General features: G+C 40.0%; 2 protein-coding genes and 1 pseudogene across 4 annotated transcripts; 2 read left to right on the forward strand and 1 right to left on the reverse strand.

Annotated features, from left to right (window-relative positions):
• Nucleotides 1–3,156: 3,156 nt before the first annotated feature.
• On the reverse strand, nucleotides 3,157–12,773 carry LOC120294356 (disease resistance protein RUN1-like). The gene is made up of 7 exons (XM_039314412.1): nucleotides 12,349–12,773; nucleotides 11,447–12,144; nucleotides 11,134–11,228; nucleotides 10,628–10,897; nucleotides 3,525–3,608; nucleotides 3,331–3,471; nucleotides 3,157–3,219 (listed from the first exon to the last, which is right to left on the reverse strand). Exons 1-7 carry the CDS (start codon nucleotides 12,771–12,773, stop codon nucleotides 3,157–3,159), a joined length of 1,776 nt encoding a protein of 591 aa, XP_039170346.1.
• Nucleotides 12,774–14,370: 1,597 nt separating this feature from the next.
• Nucleotides 14,371–16,474, forward strand: LOC120294794 (geranylgeranyl transferase type-2 subunit beta 1-like). Of its 3 annotated transcripts, none has more exons than XM_039315314.1 (5): nucleotides 14,371–14,550; nucleotides 15,217–15,270; nucleotides 15,412–15,561; nucleotides 15,729–15,911; nucleotides 16,209–16,474. In XM_039315314.1, the coding sequence occupies exons 2-5, from the start codon at nucleotides 15,217–15,219 to the stop codon at nucleotides 16,380–16,382; spliced, it is 561 nt and encodes a 186-aa protein (XP_039171248.1). In that variant the 5' UTR covers nucleotides 14,371–14,550; the 3' UTR covers nucleotides 16,383–16,474. The 3 variants fall into 3 exon arrangements, with proteins under 3 accessions (XP_039171248.1, XP_039171249.1, XP_039171250.1); XM_039315315.1 differs by having other exon boundaries at nucleotides 15,729–15,894; XM_039315316.1 differs by lacking the exons at nucleotides 14,371–14,550; nucleotides 15,412–15,561 and having other exon boundaries at nucleotides 14,559–15,270; nucleotides 15,729–15,894.
• A 5,721-nt stretch (nucleotides 16,475–22,195) lies between these two features.
• On the forward strand, nucleotides 22,196–24,510 carry LOC120294357 (annotated as a pseudogene).
• The last annotated feature ends 223 nt before the right edge of the window (nucleotides 24,511–24,733 follow it).

Below are 24,733 nucleotides of genomic sequence, written 5' to 3' on the forward strand. Positions count from 1 at the left end.
TGCAAGCCATCATTCGATGGACAAAGTTAAGAGGAAACCCAAAGGCTAATAAGGTTAACTTAATAAAATTCCGGTCTACCAAATCAAAAGCTTTGCGTGTCGACCTTAATGATGCATTTTTGGTAAGGTTCGTGATGAAAATCAACGAACAATTCTTGGGCTAGCATAATGTTATCACTAATGCGTCTACCTTTAACAAAAACATTTTGAGGTAAACCGATGATCGAAGCAGCAGCATAACGGCTAACCTATTAGCCATAATCTTGGTAAAGCACTTGTAGATTGTGTTACAAGAAGCGATGGGTCGGAAGTCGTTGACAGATGAACATCGGGGACTTTCGGGACTAAGGTCGGGATAGTTGCATTAATCTCCTTAAGAAGATGACCGTAAGCGAAGAAGTCCCGAACCGCCAATAAAGATCGAAGGGCCAACAATTTGCCAAGATCGCTTGAAGAAGTCCACATTAAACTGTTCTGGCCCGGAGCTTTTACCACTTGCAAGAGAGAAGAGGGTATCTTGGATTTCTTTATCAGAGATAGGCTAAGAGAGAATCCGAATCTGATCATCATCAAGGGTATGATTTAGTTTTTCCCGGATCTCCTCAATTGTAGGCACATAGGAAGGGGGGGATGCCACCAAGAGAGCTTGGAAATGAGAGACAAAGAGCACGTTGTACCTCAAACAGACTAGAAACCGATTGTCCCCATTGTAGATTGAAAGGATTCTGTTTTGGAGGCTTCTCTTGATTGAGTGATGAAAATACTTAGTGTTTAGATCTCCTTCTTTAAGCCAACGAACCCTGGATTTCTGCCTAAAAGGATTCCTCTTAAAGGCGCGATTCGGAGAAAACCCGTAGGTGTTCCTTTTCGCATTCGCCCTCTTGGTTGAGTGGGTCCAGCATCTTGGGCCGAGAGCAATCTCCTAGCCTCAGCTGTTTTAGCTGAAATATCCACATAAGCCTCTTTATTTAGGAGTTTAAGCCCCGCATTTAAGAGCCCTCGGCTTGCAACAGTATGTACATCGGCATTCCGAGAAGGGGAGTCCCACACTTGAGTCACAAGATCAAAGAAGGAAGGATGGGTCATCCAAAAAATTGAAGAATTTAAAGGGCTTATGGGGTGTTGGTGGATAGCAAAATCCTAACAATCATAGGAGAATGATCCGAGACTCCAAGAGAAAGAAACGATGCATCGAAAATGAGAAAATAGAGTTCCGTGTCGAGTTAGTCAACACCCTATCAATTTTCCTTTGTTTGCGAGTAGGACCCGAGGAAGCTAACCATGTAAATCTGCTCCCCACATATCCGAGATCATCCGGCCAAGCTTGATTAAGACAATCGCCAAAGTCGTTAAACGTCGGGATCCAATAGTTGGATCTATCGGCTCTATCGAAAGCAGACCAATTGCATTGAAATCCCAATAATCCATGAAGTCCACAACTTGGAGACTAGACTGAATTAAGTTAGCCCAAAGGGGTCTTCTCAAGACAAAAGAGTGCTTTGCATACACCACAGTGAGGATAAAAGAAAAACCGCTATTCGTACATACCGGGGCGGTCGTGGATAGCTTGAGACGAGCAAGTAGATAAAGCAAAAGAGGCAGTCTGTGGTTTCAACCCACCCAAATTCTTCCTCTAGGTGAGTGAACATTATTAGCGCTCCAACACCATCCCTAAGGAGAGCGCCGAGACCAAGGGAAACGCCGCAGGGGAAATTTTAGTCCCAAAATACCAACACAACTCAGGTGATTGGTTCTCGACAAAATTCTAATCTCGGCCCATTTAAGCGGGGTCCCGAGGCCCTTAATATTCCAAACTCCAAAAACATAGAAGGAAGGAAGAAAGGCATTACCGTTTTTACCACCTTGTTTCTTCACCGAGGAAGTCACCGGCTTTGGGCTCGGAGGAATGGCCGCATCGGTGAAGCGGAGTGAAGATGACCTTTTCAAAGGCCGTGGACAGCCATAATAGTTTAGGAGGGGCCGGGGAGGGAACGGCTCCTCTAGGATGGAAGAAGCAACCACAAGGGGGGAATCAGAATCACTTCCTCCAAAACTGATGTCATCCATAACTTCATCCTCCAAGGACGATGATGACTCCGGCATTGAGCTTTCAGGCGCTTGAAGTTGACTAGGTTGAGAAGGAGCTAGGAGGTACCGGGAATGAGTTGTGTGGAGGGAAAGGCCTTCCTCACCGACTTTTACTGCAGGAATCACAATAGGCTCCGCCATCTGTGGTGTAGATAGATGAACTTCACCTACAGGAGGGGCGCAATAGTATGAGAGGGAGGTGGAGCAACATCCGAAGCACGGGGTCTATTATTTCGCTTCCACAAACTTCATGCCATTCATCGGAGAGACGCGCCAAAAGGGCCTTGCGAGATAAAGAACCAGCTTTAGGCCGGGGTGCTTTAGGGTTAGCACGTCTATGGCTAAACGAACAACAACTCGGACATAGATTGGCACCCATTCATAATGGACATCCATCAAACGGGCTCACCATTCAGCATGAAATCAATAACTTCGTGGAATGAGCTCAAAGCATCAATCTCAATGTAGACAGGCAAAAGCAACCATGGCCATCTATTCGTGCGGTTATCTACAAAGAGAGGCTTACCGATTGCACTCGCAAGGGCATTAATGCCCGGCGGACCACAAGTTGACGGGAACATTCCTTAGGCGAACCCAAATAGGAACTGATTTCCAGGCAATCTTTCTTGAGCTCCATCATTGGGTGCCATTGTTGGAGAATAAGGGTATTTTGGCAACAGTGATTGGCCCCTTCCAGCACTTTCCTTTAAAATCTTTTATCGAATATGGAAAAGTAAAGCCTGTGTCAACTTAATAACTTGAACTAGGTGGTTACCTCAAGCATGTTTGAGCGCATCCTCCGTCAATTGAAAATGGAGTCTTTTCCCAATGTAATAACCAACTAAGCAATCATCCCATTTAGGGTGGGTAGTTTGCAAGATCTCTTCGAGATTTGAACAACAACTTTGTTATCAACTACAAGCAGCGAATATAAGAGAGGCTTTAACCCTTAGTAGCCGAGATAACAAGCAGCCCATGCTAGAGTTGAGGGCTAAGGCATCAACAGGAAGGGACCTTTTGGATCAAAGACGGCTACCCGCCTCGGATGAAGGCACATTATGCCTTGTCTCACACCGAGGAAGAGTTGGACGAGACGGGGCACAGAAAACCACCAACAACGATTCCTTTATCCTTAGTAGAATGAATCAAAGATGAATTAGAGCCGTTAACAGTCGAAGGAGGGGGGAGGAAGAGTACAGAAAGAGCGCAGACCTTTCGGGCTCACTTTGCGCCCTCGGGTACCTTTAAACCTTGAAGAGTAACGAGCGGGGGGAACGAGAGGGGGGGGTGGAACAGAACCATCCTTGGGGTCCTCTTGAGGGCCTTTGCCCAATATGCCAACCGGGCGTAGAAGAGGAAGAGACCATTCAAACAGAGGCACCCCTAGAGCCCAATCCCTAAAAACACAAAGCATTCCCGACAGCAGAGAGACATACCGGGAAAATCACTCGGAGGAAGTGTAGATCGGGAGGGGTGGAGGTCGGCTGAAGAAGAAGAGCCCCAACGGACGGCTGAAGTGGCTGGAACCAACAACAACCACTCCCGATGAACAGTAGACACGAACAGCCTTGAGAGCACAGGTGAACAGTAAATCGAGAAGGTGAAAAAGTCACAATTGGAAATTATAAATGTTTATCCAAGTAACTTTTATATTTTCTGATACACATATACTTAATTTATTTTTAATATATATATTGCGGATATGTATTTGGTGAGACTACCAACTCGCAAGTCAACTGGCTGATGACACCACCGTCATGCATTGCATGCAGGATTTCGTCCTTCGCATGAAAATCATAAATAATTTTTGAGGAATCGGCTTACGACTTCGGTTGACATTTCTGTACTTTCGTGAAAAATTTCACGGCCCACGTTCCTTCGAGGATCGATCGAATTCATACCCTCCATGCAAGCAAAGATTAAGACAGCTGAATAAGAGTTGCAGGACCAGCTGTTTATTTTGGTCAACCACTGTCATCAAAAGAATCGCCAACCAGGGTATGAACAATCTGGAACAGACTTCATGCAAAATCATTTAGAAAGTGGCGGTCCAACTAGGATCAAAAAGAGATCTAGGCCTAACTATTGGTGGATTGACTGGCGGATTAACTAAGATTATTGACCAACAGTTTGTCATCTTTTTAAGAATTTTGACCGAGTTATCGATTTTATCCGATTAATTTGTATTTAGAATCTTACATCCGCCTTGTCCTCCCCTAGATATAATAGCTGCATTATCTAACAGTTTTTTTTTTTTTTTTTTAAGCAACGGTTATCTAACAGTTTACCCATTTCATATGTGCTGAATTACCATAGAAATATAAAAACTCGCCCTCGTGAAGAACATGGCAACGATGATTTGAACTCGAGAGAGAGAGAGAGAGAGAGAGAGGTACACGGAAAAGCATAATACTCTTTTTATTGTTGTTTCTCTACACACAGAGACTTCGATATTATATTGGGGTTTACACAGGAACATTCTTATTATTTTACTGGAGACGCACGCTAATCAATTACATTCTTATTTGCAGCAGCATATATCCATCAGATGATACAAGATCCACAGTGGATGCTTAACTAAATCAAGGGCACTTGTGTCTGCCTCCATGAGTGGTCATGGTGGCGTAGCAAGGGCACACGTCCTCGTTACCAGAGGTCCCGGGCGGCACACAATTGCAACGGGCACAACAGGTTCCGCATGCCCTCTTGCACATCTTCTGCCTTGATGCCAACCGGCACCTAGCGGCGCATGCCGCTCCGCAATCTGGAAAGGAGAAGCTCGTGGCTAATAACATGGACTAACGATACAAAAGAAAATGTCATACTGAATATAAAGACATATGTTGTGTGTACGTCATTCATCCATAATTTAACAATTTCAATCCGTGGGAAAATAATTTGTCGTATATGATATCAGAGCACCGATTATTTCTCGATTCTCGAATCAGAGCTCCAGTTTATTCTCGATTCTCAAATCAACCGAGCTGATTGTTTTCTCAATCTACATAGTAGCTATGCAAACCATCATAACTAAAAGCATTTAAATTGAGATTTCACCTATCTTTTTTTGGCGGCAGAACTCTCGACTGAATCTGCGCTCACCTCCTGCTACACAACATATGTAGGTCGGAATTAGCCAAGTTATGAAAGACTATACAAAACTTAGAGAGAGAGAGAGAGAGAGAGAGAGAGAGAGAGAGAGAGAGAGAGAGAGAGAGAGAGAGAGAGAGAGAGAGAGGAAGGAGATTTCATTTACTGTAGCATCAGCTGCTTCAACCAGCAGATGGAGAACGAGGAATGATTGTGATCAGTGGAGGGTGTCAAGTATGTTTTTCTTGTCTCTTGTAGGATGGTGCAATACGGTCGAGAGCAAAGGAGTCTTATATAGGAGTCCTGAATCGAGTTGAGGATTGTAATTCTAGGTGAGTTTCATGCGAGGACGGGGATATTCAGCATAAGCAACGAAGCAAGAGAACGAAAATTCTAATTGGTACACTTGGTGATGCATCAGACGCGTGCAGGTACATTTGGTGGAGAGAAAAAGCTAAAGAGAAATGCTCTGGAGTCATCCGGATGTGCCAAAACTCTTTTTCGACTATTGCTTTGATTTTATTTGCTTTGCTAGTGGAAGATAGCTATGGTCCCAAAGCACAAGCAGCTCGTTGTTTTGAAGGTACGCGTTGACATGAATCCTTTCATAAGAGAAGTAGAGATTGACAGTGCAAATTCTTTAATCAGAAGCTAAGTTGTAACGCAATTCTGCACTCCGTGAACAAATAAGAAAGGTGTGCGAAAGATGCGGCAGCTGTGCGATGTCAATACTTTGCACGCAATACAGCAGAAGGCATGGAAGTCTTGCATTGTCATTTAGCTGAGTTATCTTTTGCATTAACAATTCAGATTCAAGTCCCTAAACCAATCAAAGACGGTTTATATACTCTGGGATAGATGATTGTAGGTCCCCTCTGCCGGCCGAGTTTAAGCATTTATACAGAGACTTTGCGTCGGGCCCGGGAAATGAAAAGAGCTGTGATCTTAGATAGAACGTGCTCGTGGAATCCCCAATTGAAATCAGGCCATTCCCGAGAATGGTTTGCGACAGATGGAGCAGTCTTGGATTGAGGGTGAGTTAGATTCAATTTGACAAATGAGCTTTAAGTGTAATGTAAAATGAAACCCAAAATCCTTGGAGAAATGCAAATTGTATTTAGTAAAAACTCTTTAAAGTGGACTTTAGATTCCGGGAGTGTTAGGCCAAAAAAATAAAATTACAATGGACTTCGACTATATCTTTTGTTTTTTTAAATTTTGTTAAAAGAATCAAGCCCTTTGCGAGAGTTGGCGAAAGGCTATGGAAGCGGTGAGCCACATTTGGCTCCAGCATTTGTTAGAATGAGGTTTATGACCCGGTGAGGGTCGTGCGACTCAAGCAAGGTCTGCGTGTGTTGGATGCAAAATGCGCAACCACAAAGACCTCCATAACCAGAATGAGAATGATACAATTGAGTAGAAAGATTAACGCATTCGATTTGGAATCCATCGTTCTTAAAGGAAGTGGAAAATTGATGTTCCACGCAAGTCATTCTCCTCTGTTACTCTTCGTATCAATCGGCTCCAATGATGGTCCCCTCACCCTTTAGCTGTGGGTTAATACTCTTTATATGAGGATACATGGAGAAGTCAGGTTAGAGGAAAGACTTGAGCACTATTGCTAGAGTTTCTAATTAGACTCCCTCATTATGGGTCGTGCTCAACTTGGCCCATACTAGATCCTATATTAGGACTAATTAAGAAACCTTCTATCTCATCTTAGATCAACATTGTTTTGAGAATCAAAACGCAAATTCAATATTAATTTTCTTAGTCCACATTGTGAAAGCTAGTAAAAGAGCACCTAGAGGGGTGAATAGGTGCAAAAACAATTTCCGAGAAGTGTGCAACTCCAATCAACACATTAGTTGAAAATGAAATTAGACTCTTGTAAATAAAACTGAGTTACGACTTCAAAGTAAAGATGTAGGAAGAGAATAAGAACACAGGGTTTATAGGTTGACACCAAACTTCACGCTCCACTTTTCCAGACCGACAGCCTGCATAGTTTGGATTTCACTATATGAATCAAAATAGTTGTTACGGTAAAGCTCTTCCTTGATTCTGGTGTAGAGACTCGCTACACTTCCTCCAAGGTCTCACAAAGATATAAATTCTCTTTTGAGTACAAGATTTTGCTCAACAATTGAATTGACTAAGAACAAGGAGCTTGATTTTGGAATTCTTCTCACTTTACAAATTTTTAACAACAGAACATCTTCCTTATATACTCCTTCCATGCCCATCACACCCGTTGGCACTTATCAAATGAGTTCTTCCAATCTTAGTGTGGCCAATGATTAATCAATTAGGAGATTTTGAGTTATTTAAAGGAATATGAAACGTTAATACCAATCATGCTCGCCCATACAATCGGATCTGGTTTCCATGAGTAGAACCTTCCAAGTATACTTTGCCAATCAACGGATCCAATCCCTAAATCAATCTCAATTTGAAGAATGGATTCCGACATGCTATATCCAACAAAAGATCTTCTTGATCGATAGAATCAAATCTTTGAAATACTCATTACGGATAAGCCTTCTTGACGGTCTGAAGCATCGTGAGGATAGACCTTGAGTCTTAGTGCGGCAGTCAGGGAGGTTTGGACTTTGATGGAAGAGTTTACAAAGTCTTAGACTAGGCTGATGGAAAGCGTTTGTCAACTTCAAAACACTTAGGAAGTTTTCTCAACAATCTTCCCCTTTCGATGGTGACGAAAATTTCACAGATTTGGATAACTTTGACCTACAAAACAATACTCAAGCAAATATGGATATCTCACAAAAAGATAATTGGCTTAGTAAAAGATAACATTAAAATGCATCACAGAAAGTAGGTTAGTCTGTAAATGAGCAACTATCTTTGCCATGAAATATCAATAGTGCTTAAGATAAACAAATGATCAACAGTCAAATCAAATCAGTCCATGACTAAACAAGCAAACACAAAAGTAAAGTCAATCAAACACAAAAAGTCAAGAGTTTAAATCTCAAAAAGTTTAAATCTCAAACTGGACCACATCTCTCTCCTTTTGTCGGCATTAAAAGGTAGAGATGAAAAAGAGAATGGAATTATGATTGCTTTGGAACACGAAAGGCCTGGAAATCCACATTGACTGGACAATCCCTTCTAGCTTTTTCCAAATCCTCCTTCAGTTGAGCCATCTTCACCCTTGGCATTTTTGCTTCAGAATTGAAGAAGCGAGGCATGGATTTGATCATGCAAAAGAAGCGGGAAAGGAAGTTTGACTGCATTTTGCAAGTTAACTTAGCATCCCGGGGCGTAAATTTGGCCTCAGAATCTCCGAACATCAGCACTCTGCGAAAGTTTGCTGAATTATCAGTCTAAATGGCTTCACTTGCAGTGAGATGGTGTATTGTAGCGGATGATGGCAAGTCGGCACGATCACGTAGATTGGGCGATGAAACCTTATGGCCTTCCTCGAAATTGAGAGGCATAGATGTCTTGGATCTGTGGTGAACGACTTACTCCTTCACTAGTGGCAGCAGTGAAGATGTACCTCTTTTCTCAACATCTCCCCCTGTTTCATTCCATCGAGGGCGGTGAAGTACTCTTTACATGCTCTGCTTCTTCTTGTTCACCCCCTCTACCCTCTTCTTCTTCTTCCTCAATCCTTTCCTCCTCTACTTCTTTCTCCAGTTCTCTCTCTCCATTCTCTGTTTGATCTCGTCACGTGCTTTGCATTCCTGTCTCTCCTCTTCTGCGAGACCAAGTCATCTAAGTTCTTCAATGCAAGAGCAGAAATTGTGATATCATCCTCATCCTCTTCATCTTCCAAGATGGTGCTCTTCTTTTCTTGGATGTGATAACCATGAGCTCCTTCCCTTTCCGTTTTGCAACTGAAGAGACTAGGTGAGTCTTGACCGGGTTTTAACCTTCAGTTGCTCAAAAGCTCTTGTTAAGTCTCATTCAGACGCATTTAGAGACCATTTTCGGTCCACCACTATTTGGTCACATGTTCTAAAAAAAAGAATCAGAGCCTGTAATGTTCAAATGTCTGAATAATTTCAGTAACTAAATCTTGATGAGAAGATTAGCCCTTGTCCTTCACCATCGATCTATACATGTGAAATATAATAGTGTGTGGAAGATAACTTTGCCGGCGTTAATGGCATATCACTTTGCCTCAGTTTCAAGCATCGGTCTTCGAAGTTGATTTGAGTCCTAGGCGATTAGTCACTATCTTGTGAAGCAAAATATTTGAGGCATTCCTATCCTCAAATATGAAATCTTTCCTTCCATCGTTCTATCCTAAACAAGCCCCCATTGTCGCACATTGATAGACACGCTTTCTCTGGGCACATAAGACCTCGAAAGACGGAACATCAGGTTGCTTGTACACCTCGTTTTCTCAATTTTTCCAACATAGGAAGCCCGCCGAGATGTACATATTTCAGTTGAGTGTGGTAAAGTTTTAAAACTATCAAGTTTGACGGTAGTTGTTTGAGGGTTCGGAGGTTTAGTCCATATAAAGTCAGTTCTTTCAGCACAGAAAGGGAACCCAACTCTCTAGTCGGCGCGCGGACATTCAGTAAGCAAATGTGTAGCTTGCTTAGTTTGGATAACCTCCCAATGCACCTCAAGTCACTAGTTGGAATTACATTTGATCGGCTCAACCACTCGTCAGAGCGATCAGATAGGAACAATTCAACTAAATTAGTAAGATTTGAGAGGTTAGGGATAGTCAACAACGAAGAAGATATCAGCCGTAGAGTTGTCAAACTTCTTGGGAGCTCTGGCCACTCTTTTATCCTATGACGATGTTCCAATTTTAGTGTTTGGAGGCGTAGCAATTTGCTCATTTTACCGGGCATTTGTGTAATTGGTGTCCATGATACATTGGCAGATGATAGGCTCCGTAGTCTACCAATGGAATCTGGTAATCTTGTAATATTCGTGCATGATATATCCAGCTTCATCAACGACTCTAATTTTGAAATTGAGTCGGGGAGTTCGCTCAAGCTATGACATCTATTAAGAGAGAGGTGCCGAAGATTTTGTAGCTCTCCAATTTGTTCGGGCAAATTTTCAAGTTCACACATGACTCAATATTCAAATCAGTTAGCAGCCTCAGTTTCCCAATAGAGTGGTCAATTTTCTTCAAAGACGGATAATGACAAATAGTTGGTATCCCACATATGAAGCCATTATTTTCAAGAGTGAGAACCTTTAATTTCATTGCGCCCTTCAAAAAGCCAATGAAACATCATGACAGACAATTTCTTGTGGTCTTCTCGGGGTACAAGACAGACCATGCTTTCGCACTTCGGCGGTAAGTGTACATTAGATGTTTATACAAGAAATAAATATGAATTTGGGGTCCCAACTTGGATCCAATCCTCTCACCAATTGAGAAAAAAAAACTACAAATCCATCAAATCCTTCATTGAATGAGAAAATTACACTAGGAGGGAAACTCACGAACCTTAATTAGGTAACGGATCTCATCTTTGTTGGGGTTAGAAAAACGAAAATTCATCACAACCACGTTCTCTAGACCCAAATTAGTTGGTGTGTTGCCCATCAAAATGATCCATTTCAACTTGGAAAGACAGCTCGTGAAGTCACCTTCACAGACTACGTTACTCAACCAAAGAAACTTGAGATGTGGGAACCGTCTAAGTTGCTCCGCTGTGATGGTCGTACGATTGTTGTTGGCCGTTTGCAAATGGAGTGCTTGAACGCTCTCCTTGATCTGCCAATGACATTGAGGAGCAGGAACTTGTCAATAATTCCGCAATTTAATTTGTCGAAGGGAAGAAAAAATGAAACAGAAGAGTGCTCCCAAATAAAAAACGTGAATCATCAATTAAGAAGAGGGTATAAGCAATTTTCTATTCAAATTTGGCCATACTTTACCTCTGTTGATCTTAATTCACAAATGATGTCATCTTTATCCCACAATCTGGTACGTTCTTTTTTGGTAATTACCCTTCCAAGATCTCTAAACTGATCATGCATCTCAAATATATCATTATCTAAAACCTTTATCATGCACCTCTTAATAAGGACCTTGAGGGAAATCTCTGGGAAAGCTCACAATCTTTCCACACGTACATTGGATTAGTCTTATTCTCACCAATGAAAAAGCATGCAACATCGAGGAATATTTGTTGTTGATCTGGATTTAAGGCATCATAGCTAATCTTTAGTTTTCCCAAAACATCCTCATGAGGTGTCTTCTTTAGCTTCTCTAGCCACTCTTCCCATATTTATCTTTCTTCCTCGCCAAAAAGCGATGAACCTATTGCTTCAAGAGCTAAAGGTAGTCCATCTGCAGTAGAGACGATGCCCTTTGAAAGAGTGTGGTAATCAGCTGGAGGAGAATCGTCATTGAAGGCACGTCTACTAAAAAGTTTAAGGGCATCATCCTTGCTCAACCGCACCATTTCATAATCCTCGAATTGATACTTAAATTCCCTAATATTTAGAATGCTCTTGTCTCTAGTAGTAACAAGTATTCTAGTGCCAGGATACAAAGATTTCTTTCCGATTAGTTTTTGGATTTGGTTGGCCTCATCAACATCATCCAATACAATTAGCATCTTCTTATTGCAAATTGTTTCTTCAATCTTATTAATCCCATCATCAATGTTAGCAATGTTAGGAGCCGCTCTAGAATAAGAGATTTCAGACAATAATATTTTTTGTAGCTTGACTAAGCCCTTTTTTGTTGTTTCCCTCACGTCATCGAGAAAGATGCAGTTTCTCCCAAAACGAGGACATAGTTGGTCGAAGATAATCTTAGCGAGTGTTGTTTTACCAATGCCGCCCATTCCGTAGATTCCAATGAGCCGCACACTATTAGAATCAATGTCTAATAATTTTTTTATGCTTGCTATTCGAGCCTCTATTCCAACTAAATCTCCCGTTACACTTCTTTGTCTTATTTTAAGCCTGACCACAACCTCTTCAACAACCTCCTGGATAAGTTTCACATAGCTGCCACAAGTGGAAAAATTTCAATTGAGAAAAGTCACAAATTTGCTTGTTGACCAACTATATACTAACCAACCAAGTGGGAACGCAATCAAGTGTAGGATATAGAAGAGAAATGTTTGATACATCAAGTAGAAGAATCAGAATTTCTAGCAAAAAAGGGCCCGATTTTACAAAATCATTTTCAAATCATGATTAGATTGTTACCCTGGATATTTTTCCAACTCCCATCCCGTGATGCCACCAGCTTCTTTGAGAGCCTGCTGCCACGTCTTTATATCCTTGGAGCTGAACTTCTTCTCATGATCTTCCCTCATTTGCTTCAAATTTGATATGGCATTTCTATACAATGGAGTTTTCAGCTTCACGTCATCGGGTTTCACGTCGTAGAAGATGGGCAATATGGCATTCTCTTTCCCATCTTCTTTAGATTTAGAGTTGTTCTCCACCATCTTTGCAAGCTTGGAGGCACCAATGACTTGAAGCATAGTTTTTGGAGAAGATGGGTATGTAGAGCTTGGAATGATCAATCGCTTGTAGAAGGTTGCCACTAATTCTTTCACCCTTTCGAAGCTCTTCGTTATCGATAAAAACACGAATCCCGGCATATACCAAGTCTTGGTGGAGGACATTGGTAAATCCACGACATGTATCGGGTCCTCTAAAACTTAGAAAGACCTGGTATTCATCTCTTAATGTATTGCTGGTGCTCGTTCCTATCTCTGAGTTCGCCATAGGAGCTCACTTCGCACTTAGTAAGGTCAGCCCCCTCACTTGGTCTCTAAGTTCGCCATATGACATTTCACGCATTTGAATTCAATCCCGTTTGCCATCCAAAATGCGTATAGGCAACTTCGCAGTAGGTTCAGTTTCCAGTTTACAGTCACTAAAGTCGATGGCTTTAAAAAAGAAAAGATAAGGTGGAGGACAATTATGGAGCTACGCCTTTTTGCACGCCGAATTTCTTTCGAGCTTCTCCTTTGTGCTATTCACTTTGTGCTTTTGAACTTTCGGATTAAAAATACTTGATTCTCTATACCTATAGGTGGGCATATTAAAAATCCCAATCCAATATTGGAATATAACAACTTATTTATATAGAGTAATAAGTTATTCCTAAAAATCGCCTCTCATTCTGACACTTGGGACTCCAGATCATTAGAAAAATCTCATTCATACTACAGAGATTGGATTTGCTGCATTCTTTACAAGAAATGCTCCACCTAAGCATTACCTAAGCATATACTTACTACTCACTATGAAATATTTGCTTTGATCTCTACGCCTTGAAGACTTACCTTTAATTATAATCAATTTCTTTTAACAACTCAAATATTGTCATAGAATGTGCCTCTATATTAAAAACCAAATAATCATTTATTTCCTACTAACGACTATTAGAATATGAGCATGGTGTAGTTAGTGTGGTTTGGGCGTTAAATCAAACCAAATTATATAAATATGTTAGAATATTTTTTGAGTTTGAGCGCCTTGGATGAAATAGGATCAGATGAGAATTATAGACGCTCGACCATTGTTCAAAATTGGAGAGAGGAAATGCAGTGATGGCCTGTCAATGGCCATGATGCCCACTCCATTGTGGTGTTGCTTTGAACACGAAAGAAAGAAAGAGAAACCATGATGATCTTGACCACTAGAAACGGCTTTGCTCAGCCGAAAAAGGGAAAACGAGATTAACGATGGCCATCGCCAATAAGGGCCGAAAGGGAAGACGACGAAGAAAGTTGCAAGGATGTTGGCCACTCATTGTTTCCTTTCTTCTTCTTTATTTGTTCTACTGAATTTTCCCTTTAAATACCAAGAGGAAGAGCTCTTAATGTCATAGAGAGCTCCAAAGGTTGCATAGAGCATGTCGAAAAGCGTGCCGAGAGTTCCTCTTGATCACAGAAATTTTAAATGCTAAACATTGTATGGGTTATTGAGTGTAATTAGAGACTAAAAAACACCGAGAGTATTTAAATGACTTGAGTATAATTTTTATCTTCATTATATCTTTTGATGTATAATGGAATATTATGTTGCTCTCTAAGTGGACGTAGATCACACAACTAAATCACATAAATCCAGTGTCCGGTTCATTTTCTTGTTTTGGACGTAGATCACACGACCAAAAAAATATTATATTCTTTTATATAATAATAGACCGTAAAATCTAGCCAATAAAATGGGCCCAAATTCTGTCGGCCCCAAAGCCTCTTAAGCTTTTGATTTCCGAAACAAAAGAAGCCATTCGTTCCTCAAGAAGATCGAAGCCCGTTGCGAAAGGAAGCCAGCGGTCCAGCCGAGTTGGAAGACTCGGAATCTTCAGTCGAGCGAATAGCGTTTTGGGGTTTCTGAATCGAACCCACGTCTTTATTTTCACTCAAGTTCATCTTTTTCAATCGACCGGTAAGGTCTTCTGGGAACTTCTGCGTGTTTTCCGCTTTGAATCGTCGCGCCAGATGCTTCTGCTCTTCAATTTGATTCTTTTTTATTCTGTTTAAGTTAATTTGCGTTGATTTTCGTCGATGTTGTGACTGTTTTTGCTGGTTAGATCGTCTTTAACCTGGAGTTGTGCGGTTTCTAGCTCGGGTGGCTAGAAAATAAGAAAGATCTGTTTTGGTAATCAAGATAGATAGTAGTGTAAGGAGGTGAAATTGAGATTTCAAAAATGTTATGTCGTGGTTGTTTTTGAGTGGTAATTGCTGATGGATGTCCGTTGAATTGCTTCAGTTGAATTTGCTTGTTGGTCTAAATGGCCTGCTTTCTTTGAACTGGAGATTATTTTATGCTTGAGTCGGATATTGGGAATGCGAGTAATTTGAGCATGGAAACATCTTCTCCCATTAGAAATGGAGATGAGCTTCTTTCCCACTTTTCATTTTCAATATGCATGCGATTGTTCAAAACAAAGTTGAACATAATGTGTTGTTAAATTTATAGGATCCTCATGATCCTTGATGACCTCACATAATTTTGTAATAGTATACTTTTTGCGCTTGAGTTGCTGAGATCTTACGTGGCATGTGCAAGATTTGATTCCATGTTCAAAGATACGTAGTTTCTTATTGACAGATGGGGGAGCTCGCTGGCAATAAACATGTCAAGTACATATTGTCCGTTGAAAAGGTAGGTATGAAATTTCACAATCCTCTTCTTGTTTTCTTGTCCACTTCTTGCCAGTTACTGAAAATGACTTGGCTTATCTGGACCTGCTATTCACATTTCGGAGTTTACTGATTTGAGTTTTTGGGTTGATCTTGCGCTCAAAAAAAGGATAGTTTTGAGTCGGTGGTTATGGAGCACCTAAGATTGAATGGAGCATATTTGGGATTGACCACTCTAGATCTTCTTGAAAACTTGACACCGTGGATTCAGATGAAGTTGTTTTGTGGATCCTGCAATGCTAGCTTGAGTCTGGTTTGTAGTTATTTATCTCTTGGCTTCTTTCTTAAGTACCCATGAAAAACATGCAGTATTTGAAAGAGCGATCAACATTTTAGCTCGGGATTAACAGATTTCCTTTATTACAATAATGACCACATCTTAGGGGTCATTAGTGTTGCTTTATTCATCTTTTATTATAGCTTCACTCTAAGGGACAAAGTGCATGTCACCTACGGCTGCTTTTACAAGTGTCTTTGGTGGAAACACGGGACATGTTCCGCATCTGCTGTATACGCTCAGTGCCGTGCAAGTTTTGGCCCCTTTTTGACAAGTTACATGTTCTTGACATCAACAAGGAGACAGATTGTATCCTTTGGAATGAAGTATCCTAATTTGCCAAACTCTTACATAGATGCAAGTTCCTTGGTATTATTATATGTTTTTATGTTTTCAACATCACGAGAGTAATAAACTTACCTTAGGTTCTGTTTTCCATGTAAGAGCTCAGATTATGTCGAATTTTTAAATGTTGTAAAATTTTGATTAAGGTTACTTTATAGTGTGAGTATTGTTAGCCAAACATTGATGAGGGGGCTCTCTCTATGGAGATCAAAGTTGCTATCGTTGGATAATCTCTGGTATTAAATGCTCTACATTGTTGTGCCTGAACAATTATTCAGACATCAAAGCACTGCAAAACGAAGATGGATCTTTCTCTGGGGATATATGGGGCGAAGTTGATGCTCATTTCCCTCCGAAGATTCAGTAAATGTGGAGAAGGCTATAGGTTATATAGTGAGTCGCAAAACTTTGGATGGCGGGTTTGGTTGAACTCCTGGTGCAGAGTCTCATGAAGGGCAAAGTGTGTCATAACCTTACGCCGGAGCTCTTTCGCTGGTTTCTAATTTCTGATTGGTGCTTAGTAAGTCATGTATTTGCTTAAATACATGGTGGTCTTCTAATCATGTTCCAATGAACATCCAAAGGATAAAACTGAGTTGCCACAATTTTAAGACATTCCTTAGGACCAATCTTAGACTTAAGGAAGTATAATGATTCCGGAGGAGAATTAGACATAAAAAGAATGAAGCACCAAGCAAGTAAATTAAGATGCACAATAGCCTGACCAAGCACCTTGCTACAAAGTGGCTCATTTTTCTCTCTTCTTTCAATTCAAATAAGAAGATATTTGCAAAACAGAGAACAGGAATGTAGGAGCAATCATGAAGCGATAAGATTTGGTGTTCTTGCTTCAATAGATAACAAAGCCGTGTGTATTTTGTTTAGCCAATTGTCCAGTCGGCCACGTAGTAAATTTGACCTACGGAATCCCCAGCCATGTGCAACAGACCTCATATTACCAATGGAAAAATACACACGTGCGCGCGCGCGCACACGCCTGAATATTCCATTTTAATTATGGATGATGAACCAAGAAGAGAAGCATTGTTTGATTCATTTTCAATCACACACACACCTAAATATTCCATTTTAATTATGGATGATGAACCAAGAAGAGAAGCATTGTTTGATTCATTTTCAATCATTGAGAGCTCTTCACAGGTAATAAAGAGACAATGGATACTCATTAATGCAACCATTATCCAAACCTTAAAATATACTTACAGACAAACTCTTCACGAGAATATGTTCAACATCCTATGTTGAAAGTTTCATGCACTTTGCAATAACATTCATGGGAATGGTTCAATTCTCATATGGTCGATTGCAAATATTTTCATTGCCGTTCTCCATCATAGCTGTTTCTAGAATTTTAAAGCTTTCTAATCTCAAGTCAGCCCACCAAATAGACTTAATTCTTTTAATACGCTAACTAACAGATGCACAACACTCCGGCACATGATTCCACTCAATCAAGCAGTCTACAAAAGCATAGCAACATAACTAGACTAGGCATACAAATAGTCAAACAAATGCAAGAAAGTAGACCCTTATACAACTATTACCATATTAAGCTAGAGCATGAGCTCGAGCTCATGCTTAACTACGCAAAGATAAATCACGCCATTACAATCAACTAAACACCAACCGCCACACCAAAAAAACAGCAAAAAAAAAAAAAAAAAAACTGTCACATTACTCGTACCTGTTCTTCAGTGATTAGCTAGTGATCCGGAGCTTGACTCTACCTTTTTACTCCTTTTCTTTCACATTCTTGTGTGCACGCATTGGGCAAGTATGCTTTTCGGGGAATCGGATATGCGGTTACGATCCTGACCTCACAGGCTCACAGCACGTCCCTTTTACACGTGGCGGGGGACCCACCTCGCCACTTGTGATGGTGAGGGAGGTGCTCACCATCGAGCGCGCAACTAGACAAGTTGGGCTTGCGGTCTACCGAGGGTCGGTCGTCTCCTTGTGAGTTTTCCTTTTTCCCAAAGCGCGCGAGAAGCGCGTGTGGACACCAACCGCCGAAAAGTTGGAAAAGTAAGTCTTCTTTTTACAATCTATCGAATTCTTTAAAGAAATGGTAAATACATGATTTGATTCAAATTATGGTTCACTTGTAATCACTACGTAATACGAGACACGAGACCGATATCAAATTTACTAGAACATTGCGGTTCTGCATTTGAAAAATGAGGGAACGAGAAAATTGGGAAGAAGGCGATGCTTTATCATAAAGTTGTGTTCAAGTCCAACCATGTCTTTAATTATTGCTTTGCCTAAACTTTGTATTATCGATGTAATCAAACCAATGATTGTGCCCTCCACGTAGTAAAATGACACAATATACATGAGATATAATCCATCTCTTAGGCATTGAGAGAAATGTTTCATAGCAATGCTAAAGTTTAGATGACGGATGTCAAAAACTTTCCCACTTTTCTTTTGCAAGTTGTCTTCTTGATATGGCGTAACGCTACTAGAAACCCTTAAGCTTTATAATTATGTGCAAAGTCGTCTTTGACTTTTTTTTTTTTTTGCAATCAAATTCTCGAACTATGATTTATCCATTCACTCTGGATCTTACATTAAAAGATGAAAAAAAAATGCTTATGTGACCGTTAAATGCCAAGTTGACTCAATGTGGCTCCTGTGTCCTTATCAGAAAGATTAAAGAAACAAAAAAAGTAAATTTCCTTCATCGAAGAAAATTTGGAGCGACAACACCATCTTGAGCCCAAGCCCACAGGCAATTTGTCGATAGTGTTCGAGTTTGATGAGGGGAGTAAGGACAAAGGTCGGAACACTTTTCAATAGAAGCCCACCCAATTGGCTTCGACTTTTGAAGCAGAGAGCGGTGGCTTCAGCCGCCCGTGGCTTTCTCAACGGCGTTGTGTTGATTTCCAACAACGTTGTGGATATCGGAGATGACTAGAAATTCTTCGTGTCTTTTTCTCTCATATTTTAAGTCAGTCATATTTTGGGCCTAACCCAGCCCAAAATTAAATTAATGCCAATCCAAGAGGACTTGTTTAGGCCTGAACCTTTCAACCGGGCCTGAAGTTGATCGGGTGGGACATATTTTTCAATAGAAAAGCCACCCATTTGCAACTGTACTTCCAATTACTAGACACCACAGGAACTCGCGAACTCATTGCTACACCATTCTTTATTTGCGATAGACAAACAAGCAATCCTATTCTGTAACATGGAAATTGCAACAATTTATTGCTTATGCCTCTTCAGGATCAATTTTTTTCCCAAAAATCAACCAACTAATATTAAATTAGCCCCAATAGCAACCGGTCACGGTATTCCAACAATATTAACCCTAAAGCAGTGAATATGGTGCTGAATATTTAAGCAAGGGAAAACCAACAGCCACATATTTTACATGAAAAACTCAATACATGAAAAATCATTGGGCCAGTCAAAATCTTCCACTAATAATTAATAATAGCAAAATACATAATAGTTTATCTCTAATAACACAGCTAGAGGCTCTTCACATTAGCAAAACATCATCACAGTAAAGGTGAATTAATATAAAGAAGCAAGAAAGATCTAACCGCTGCAGAGAAAATTAAGAGACAATTTGGAGAAGATTTTAACAAACAAAATCAATCAACTTGTAGATCTTGGACTCACGTATAGCATACCGAACTTTCCGCCAATTCCAACAAAGTTACACTATTGAATCCGAACTGCCTCTTCTCTTTTTCAAAGCAAAGCTCTCCGCCTCTTTCTCTTTGTAACATTGAATTGCTCTTCTCTATCTTCTAAATCAAGAACATTCAGTCCTATCTTTTTTTCTTTTCTTTTTGAATTTAAAATGATGAGATGGGGCTCGCAAGAGGTGGATCCAGCCCAGCAAATCTTCCCCTCTGCCTCACAAGGGAAGTTCCATCATACCCACTTAATCTGTACAAGAATTAAGTTTCACAATTAGCAAGATTTAAGTCATCATATCATATCCATTATCATCGGTGTAGACTTTCTCAAATAAGAAAATTTTCTTTTTTAATTTTTCTTGGATCCAATGACAAGGATAAAGCATCAGTCTTGGGTAAAGCAACCGGATGCATTTCTAGTGAACATCAATCTTATCTTCAGCAATATGACGAGGATTAAAGCGTCCCGCATAAAGCTGTCTTGTATCTGCACGAATAGATCTAATCTTGTTAGAGACAAGACCATTCATCTCTAACTAATAACAGCAGCTACCAAAGAGTTGATATATCTAGGGCAATATCATGAATCGCTCTCTGAGGATAAACACCCTCTAGAAATGCCATGAGGGTGCCTCGATGACACCACAGATGAAGTGCCCTGTCCATTGCCAATCGCATGTCGCCTAAGAATGGACCTAACTTTTAGTAGTAATAGACCATACATAAATCTGTTACAGCAAGTAAGCAACAACCCAAGTAACCAAAATGGACTTTGCTCCTAGCAACAACTTCTACAAATTCCTAAGAGCGCAATCTTGATTTTGTGTTTGTAGCTCCTTGAAGCCTAAACCACCTTCACATGTTATAAAACTAAGAATTGTGTTATAACGAGCTTGTACTTGTGTTTAATATCCCTTTTCAAATGGTGAAAATACAATATTGAAATGGAGATATCAGTTCCCCTATGTCTTGTTTAGTTTGCTTGCAAACCATAAATGATTGGAGGTTGAGATCAATGGAGTAATCTGACAAGCCTAAATTTCAAGCTGCTAAAACATGTGTGTCTACAGTATTGTCTCTTTTATTATCTAATCTTTTGTTTTGATAGGGAATTTTGAAACATACTAAACTGACTTCAAAGGCACTTTTGCAGCCATGATATTAGGTTATAGCAGGGGTTGTGTTTGTCCGAGACTACATTGGTGCATAGCTTAGAGGGAATTTAATGAAATATCGATAGACTAAATTAAAGTTCAACGCAATCAAATGCTAAGCTCTTAAGAAATACTGCCCGGTAGAGAGACTTGATGATTAAGAAATTTAGCCAAAGCTCTCTCCGTTTTTCTTTTACATACTGACGGTGGGCCCAATAATAATATAAAGTTTCCTTTAATCATATTAGGTTAGATATTATTTTGTGGTGCCAAATGCAGCTGGTCAAATTCAGTTGAAGCATTTGACAATAATTATGTTTTTTTGTTTCACGAAAAATAAATGATCTTGAAAACATTTTTTTTAAAATGATCATTGTATCGTTCGAAATAATTAGTCGATAAATAATATTTTCATTATTAATAGCAATTTATGTTTAAACATTTTGGTGAACGATAAAAATATTTCCTGGTCATTCATTTTTATAAATGATGCAAGCAATATTTTTGAAAAATATTTTTTAAATCATTTATTTTCCGCGGAACAAATGAGGATGACCAAAAAAAAATCAGGAGAAGAAAATGGACAATTGGGCCCATTTTTCGCCGGCCCAAAAAGCTTTATGGGCTTATTAAAACCTTCGTTCCTCAGAAAAACGAAATAAAGTTTCATCTTTCAGTCGACTTGAAGAGCATTTTTGGTTCTGAATCGAGCTCACACCTTCGTTTTCGCTCTAATTCACCTTCGATCGATCGACTGCTAAGGTCTTCGGGGAGCTTCTGTGAGCGTTTTTCACTACTAATCGTTACACTGCTGCTTTTGTTCTTCAATTTGATATCTATTTTGCCTTTTGAAGCCAGTTTTCGTCGATGTCGCGACTGTTTCTCGCTGATTAGATCGTCTTTGACCTGGGCCTGGCTGGTTTCTGGCTCGGGTAGCTAGAAAATGTCGGAGATCTCTTGTGGTGACTCGAATAAATAGTAGTGTAAGAAGGTGAGATGAAGATTTAAGAAATGTTGTGCCGTAGTTGCGTTCGAGCCGTAATTGCCGACGGGTGTCCGTGGAATTACTTTCGTTGGACGTGCTTGTTTGTCTGTCGAAATGGCGTGCTTTCTTTGAACTGGAGATTATTTTGTGCTTGAGGCAGAAATTGGGAATGCGAGCAATTTGAGGATGGACCTATCTTCTTCAATTGGGAAGAGAGATGTGCTTAATTCCCTTTTTTCCATGTTAATGTGCATGTGATTGTTCAAAACGAAGTTGAACATAATCTGTTGTTAAATTTATAGGATCATATGATCCTTGATGACCTCACGAAATTTCGTATCTGTATACTTTTTGCGCTTGAGTTGCTAAGTTCTTATGTTGCTAAGTTCTTATGTGGCATGTGTAAGATTTGATTCCATGTTCATTGATATGTAGTCTCTTATTGACTGATGGGAGAGCTCGCTGGTGATAAACATGTCGAGTACATATTGTCTGATGAAAAGGTAGGGATGAAATTTTAACAATCCCCTTCTTGTTCTCTTGTCCACTTTTCTGCCAGTTACTGAAAATGACTTGTTTATCTGGATCTATTATTCAGCATTTCAGAGTTTACTGATTTGAGTTTTTGGGTTGATATTGCACTCAGAAAAAAAGTCGGTGGTTTTGGAGCGCCAGAGATTGAATGGAGCATGTTGGGGATTGACGATTCTAGATCTTCTTGGAAAACTTGGCAATGTGGATTCAAATGAAGTTGTTTCTTGGATCCTGCAATGCCAGCACGAGTCTCGTTTGTATTTATCTGTCTCTCAGCTTCTTTTTTGCGATTACCCACGAAAAAAATGCGGCTAACAGAACCTCCACTCCACATTCAATCAAATATTTATTATTTGACAATATGATTAAGATTTTAGCTTGGGATTAACAATTCCATCCGTTACAATAATGACCGCGTCTTAGAAGTGATTAGTGTTGCTTTATTTATTTATTTTCTGAAACTTCACTCTAAAGAACAAAATGTGAATGTCACGTAGGGCTGCTTGTGCTGGCGGATTTGGTGGAAACATTAGACGTTTTCTGTATCTGCTGTATACACTCATTGCCATGCAAGCTTTGGACCTTTTTGACAAGCTAGATTTTCTCGACATCAATAAGGTGACAGATTGTATCCTTCGGAATAAAGGGTCTTAGATTTGCAAACTCTTACGATCAATGCAAGTTCCTTGGTGTTGTTTTATGTTTTCAAGTTTTCAACATCATGAGTGACAAACTTACCTCAGGCTAGCCAAGCATTGATGAGGGGGACTCTCTCTATGGAGATTGAAGTTGCTACTGTCGGATAATCTCTGGTATCAAATGTTCTACATTGTTGTGCCTGAATTATGATTCAGACATCAGAGCAGTGTGAAACGAAGATGGATCTTTCTCTGGAGGTATATGGGGAGAAGTTTATACTCGGTGTCTCGTCCTCATCGTGGATCAATTATGACTTTGTTGCTTCTTGAGGACGTTTCTTAAATTATTGACATTCCTTCAATCTTTTTTTCCCTTCGAAGGTTCTCTCATTGTGCTATATGCTGTCTTCCGATACTAAAACGGTTGGATTTGATAAATGTGGAGAATGCCGTTAGATATATAGTGAGTTGCAAAACTTTGGATGTAGGGTTTGGTTGCAATCCCGGTGCAGGGTCTCACCTGAAATGATACCATTGCAAACAGCCTTCGCTTCCATCTTGATGGTATAATCAATGTGTGCACCACTGATGTCTATCTAAGATATCCTAAGACAACGCACTAATGTCCTTGCTCTCTTTACTAATCTAGCTGGTAGTAGTTAACAGTTGGAGAAAAACATCTGGTCTAGCTATATCTACAAGGAACTATCTGTCGCCAAAACGCCAACTAAGATTCCAGATCTCGCCGTACCATCGCAAAAGGTAAAGAAACTTCAGAGTTGCCTAAAATATTGTTAAGCTATGATCTTCACAAAGACAATGCTCACCTCAGGATCGGTAAGACTATAGTCTCATATAAATTGAATACAGTTTAATCTTGGCGATATATTTCGAGAATGTAAACTCAACCTCAAGGCATACTTATTGGATTTCATAAATCATCTGTTTCAAATAATTTTTCTTTGCAATTCCTAGGATCCTAGAATGTGCAGTTCAAGAAGTCTATATTCGGGGACACAGCAGGTCCACAATTGATGGCAAGTATTCCAATCTGAATAACCTCCGCACTTAGTAAAGTAGTAATCAGGAGATTAACAAAACCGCTTAAATCCTAGAATGCTTCGCTAACTGAAAAAGTAAGCACACTTCAAACGCGTAAATCCCGCAATGAGCAACAATCGAAAAATGCATTCTCATAAGCAGCCACGAAGGACCTCAATCTCTAGTATCAAATGTTCTACGTTATTGTGCCTGAAGTATGATTCAGACATCAAAGCACTGCAAAACGAAGATGGATCTTTCTCTGGAGATATATGGGGAGAAGTCGATACTCGGTGTCCTGTCCTCGTCTTTGATCCATTAAAATGTATGTTCTTCTGAGATGTTTCTTTAATAATTGACATCCCTTTCCCTCCTTTTGTTTCCATCGAAGGTTCCCTTATTGAGCTATATGTTGCCTTGCAATACTAAAACGGTTGGATTCGATAGATGTGGAGAATGCAGTCAGATATATAGTGAGTTGCAAAACGTTGGATGCCGAATTTGGTTGCATTCCTGGTGCAGAGTCTCAAGCAGGGCAAAGTATGTCATAACCTTACGCCGGACCTCTTTTGCTGGTTTCTAATTTCCGATTGGTGCTTAGTAAGTCATGCACTTGCTTAAATATATGGTGGTCTTCTAATTATGTTCCAATGACCACATCAAAAGGATAAAACCGAGTTGCTATGATTTTAAGACATTCCTTGGGACTCATCTTAAACATGAGAAAGTATACCGGCATAAAAAAATGAAGCACCAAGCAATTAAATTAAGATG

Source organism: Eucalyptus grandis, chromosome 6, assembly GCF_016545825.1.
Source record: "Eucalyptus grandis isolate ANBG69807.140 chromosome 6, ASM1654582v1, whole genome shotgun sequence".
Classification (NCBI taxonomy): domain Eukaryota; kingdom Viridiplantae; phylum Streptophyta; class Magnoliopsida; order Myrtales; family Myrtaceae; genus Eucalyptus; species Eucalyptus grandis.

Coding starts and splice junctions, on each gene's coding strand:
- LOC120294794 (XM_039315314.1), top strand. CDS start 15,217: ATGGGGGAGCTCGCTGGCAATAAACATGTCAAGTACATATTGTCCGTT. Junction 15,271..15,411: donor ACATATTGTCCGTTGAAAAG/GTAGGTATGAAA, acceptor TCTTGCGCTCAA/AAAAAGGATAGTTTTGAGTC. Junction 15,912..16,208: donor ATTGTATCCTTTGGAATGAA/GTATCCTAATTT, acceptor ACAATTATTCAG/ACATCAAAGCACTGCAAAAC.
- LOC120294356 (XM_039314412.1), bottom strand. CDS start 12,773: ATGTCCTCCACCAAGACTTGGTATATGCCGGGATTCGTGTTTTTATCG. Junction 12,145..12,348: donor GAGTTGGAAAAATATCCAGG/GTAACAATCTAA, acceptor CACTTGTGGCAG/CTATGTGAAACTTATCCAGG. Junction 10,898..11,133: donor AGTTTAGAGATCTTGGAAGG/GTAATTACCAAA, acceptor TGTCATTGGCAG/ATCAAGGAGAGCGTTCAAGC.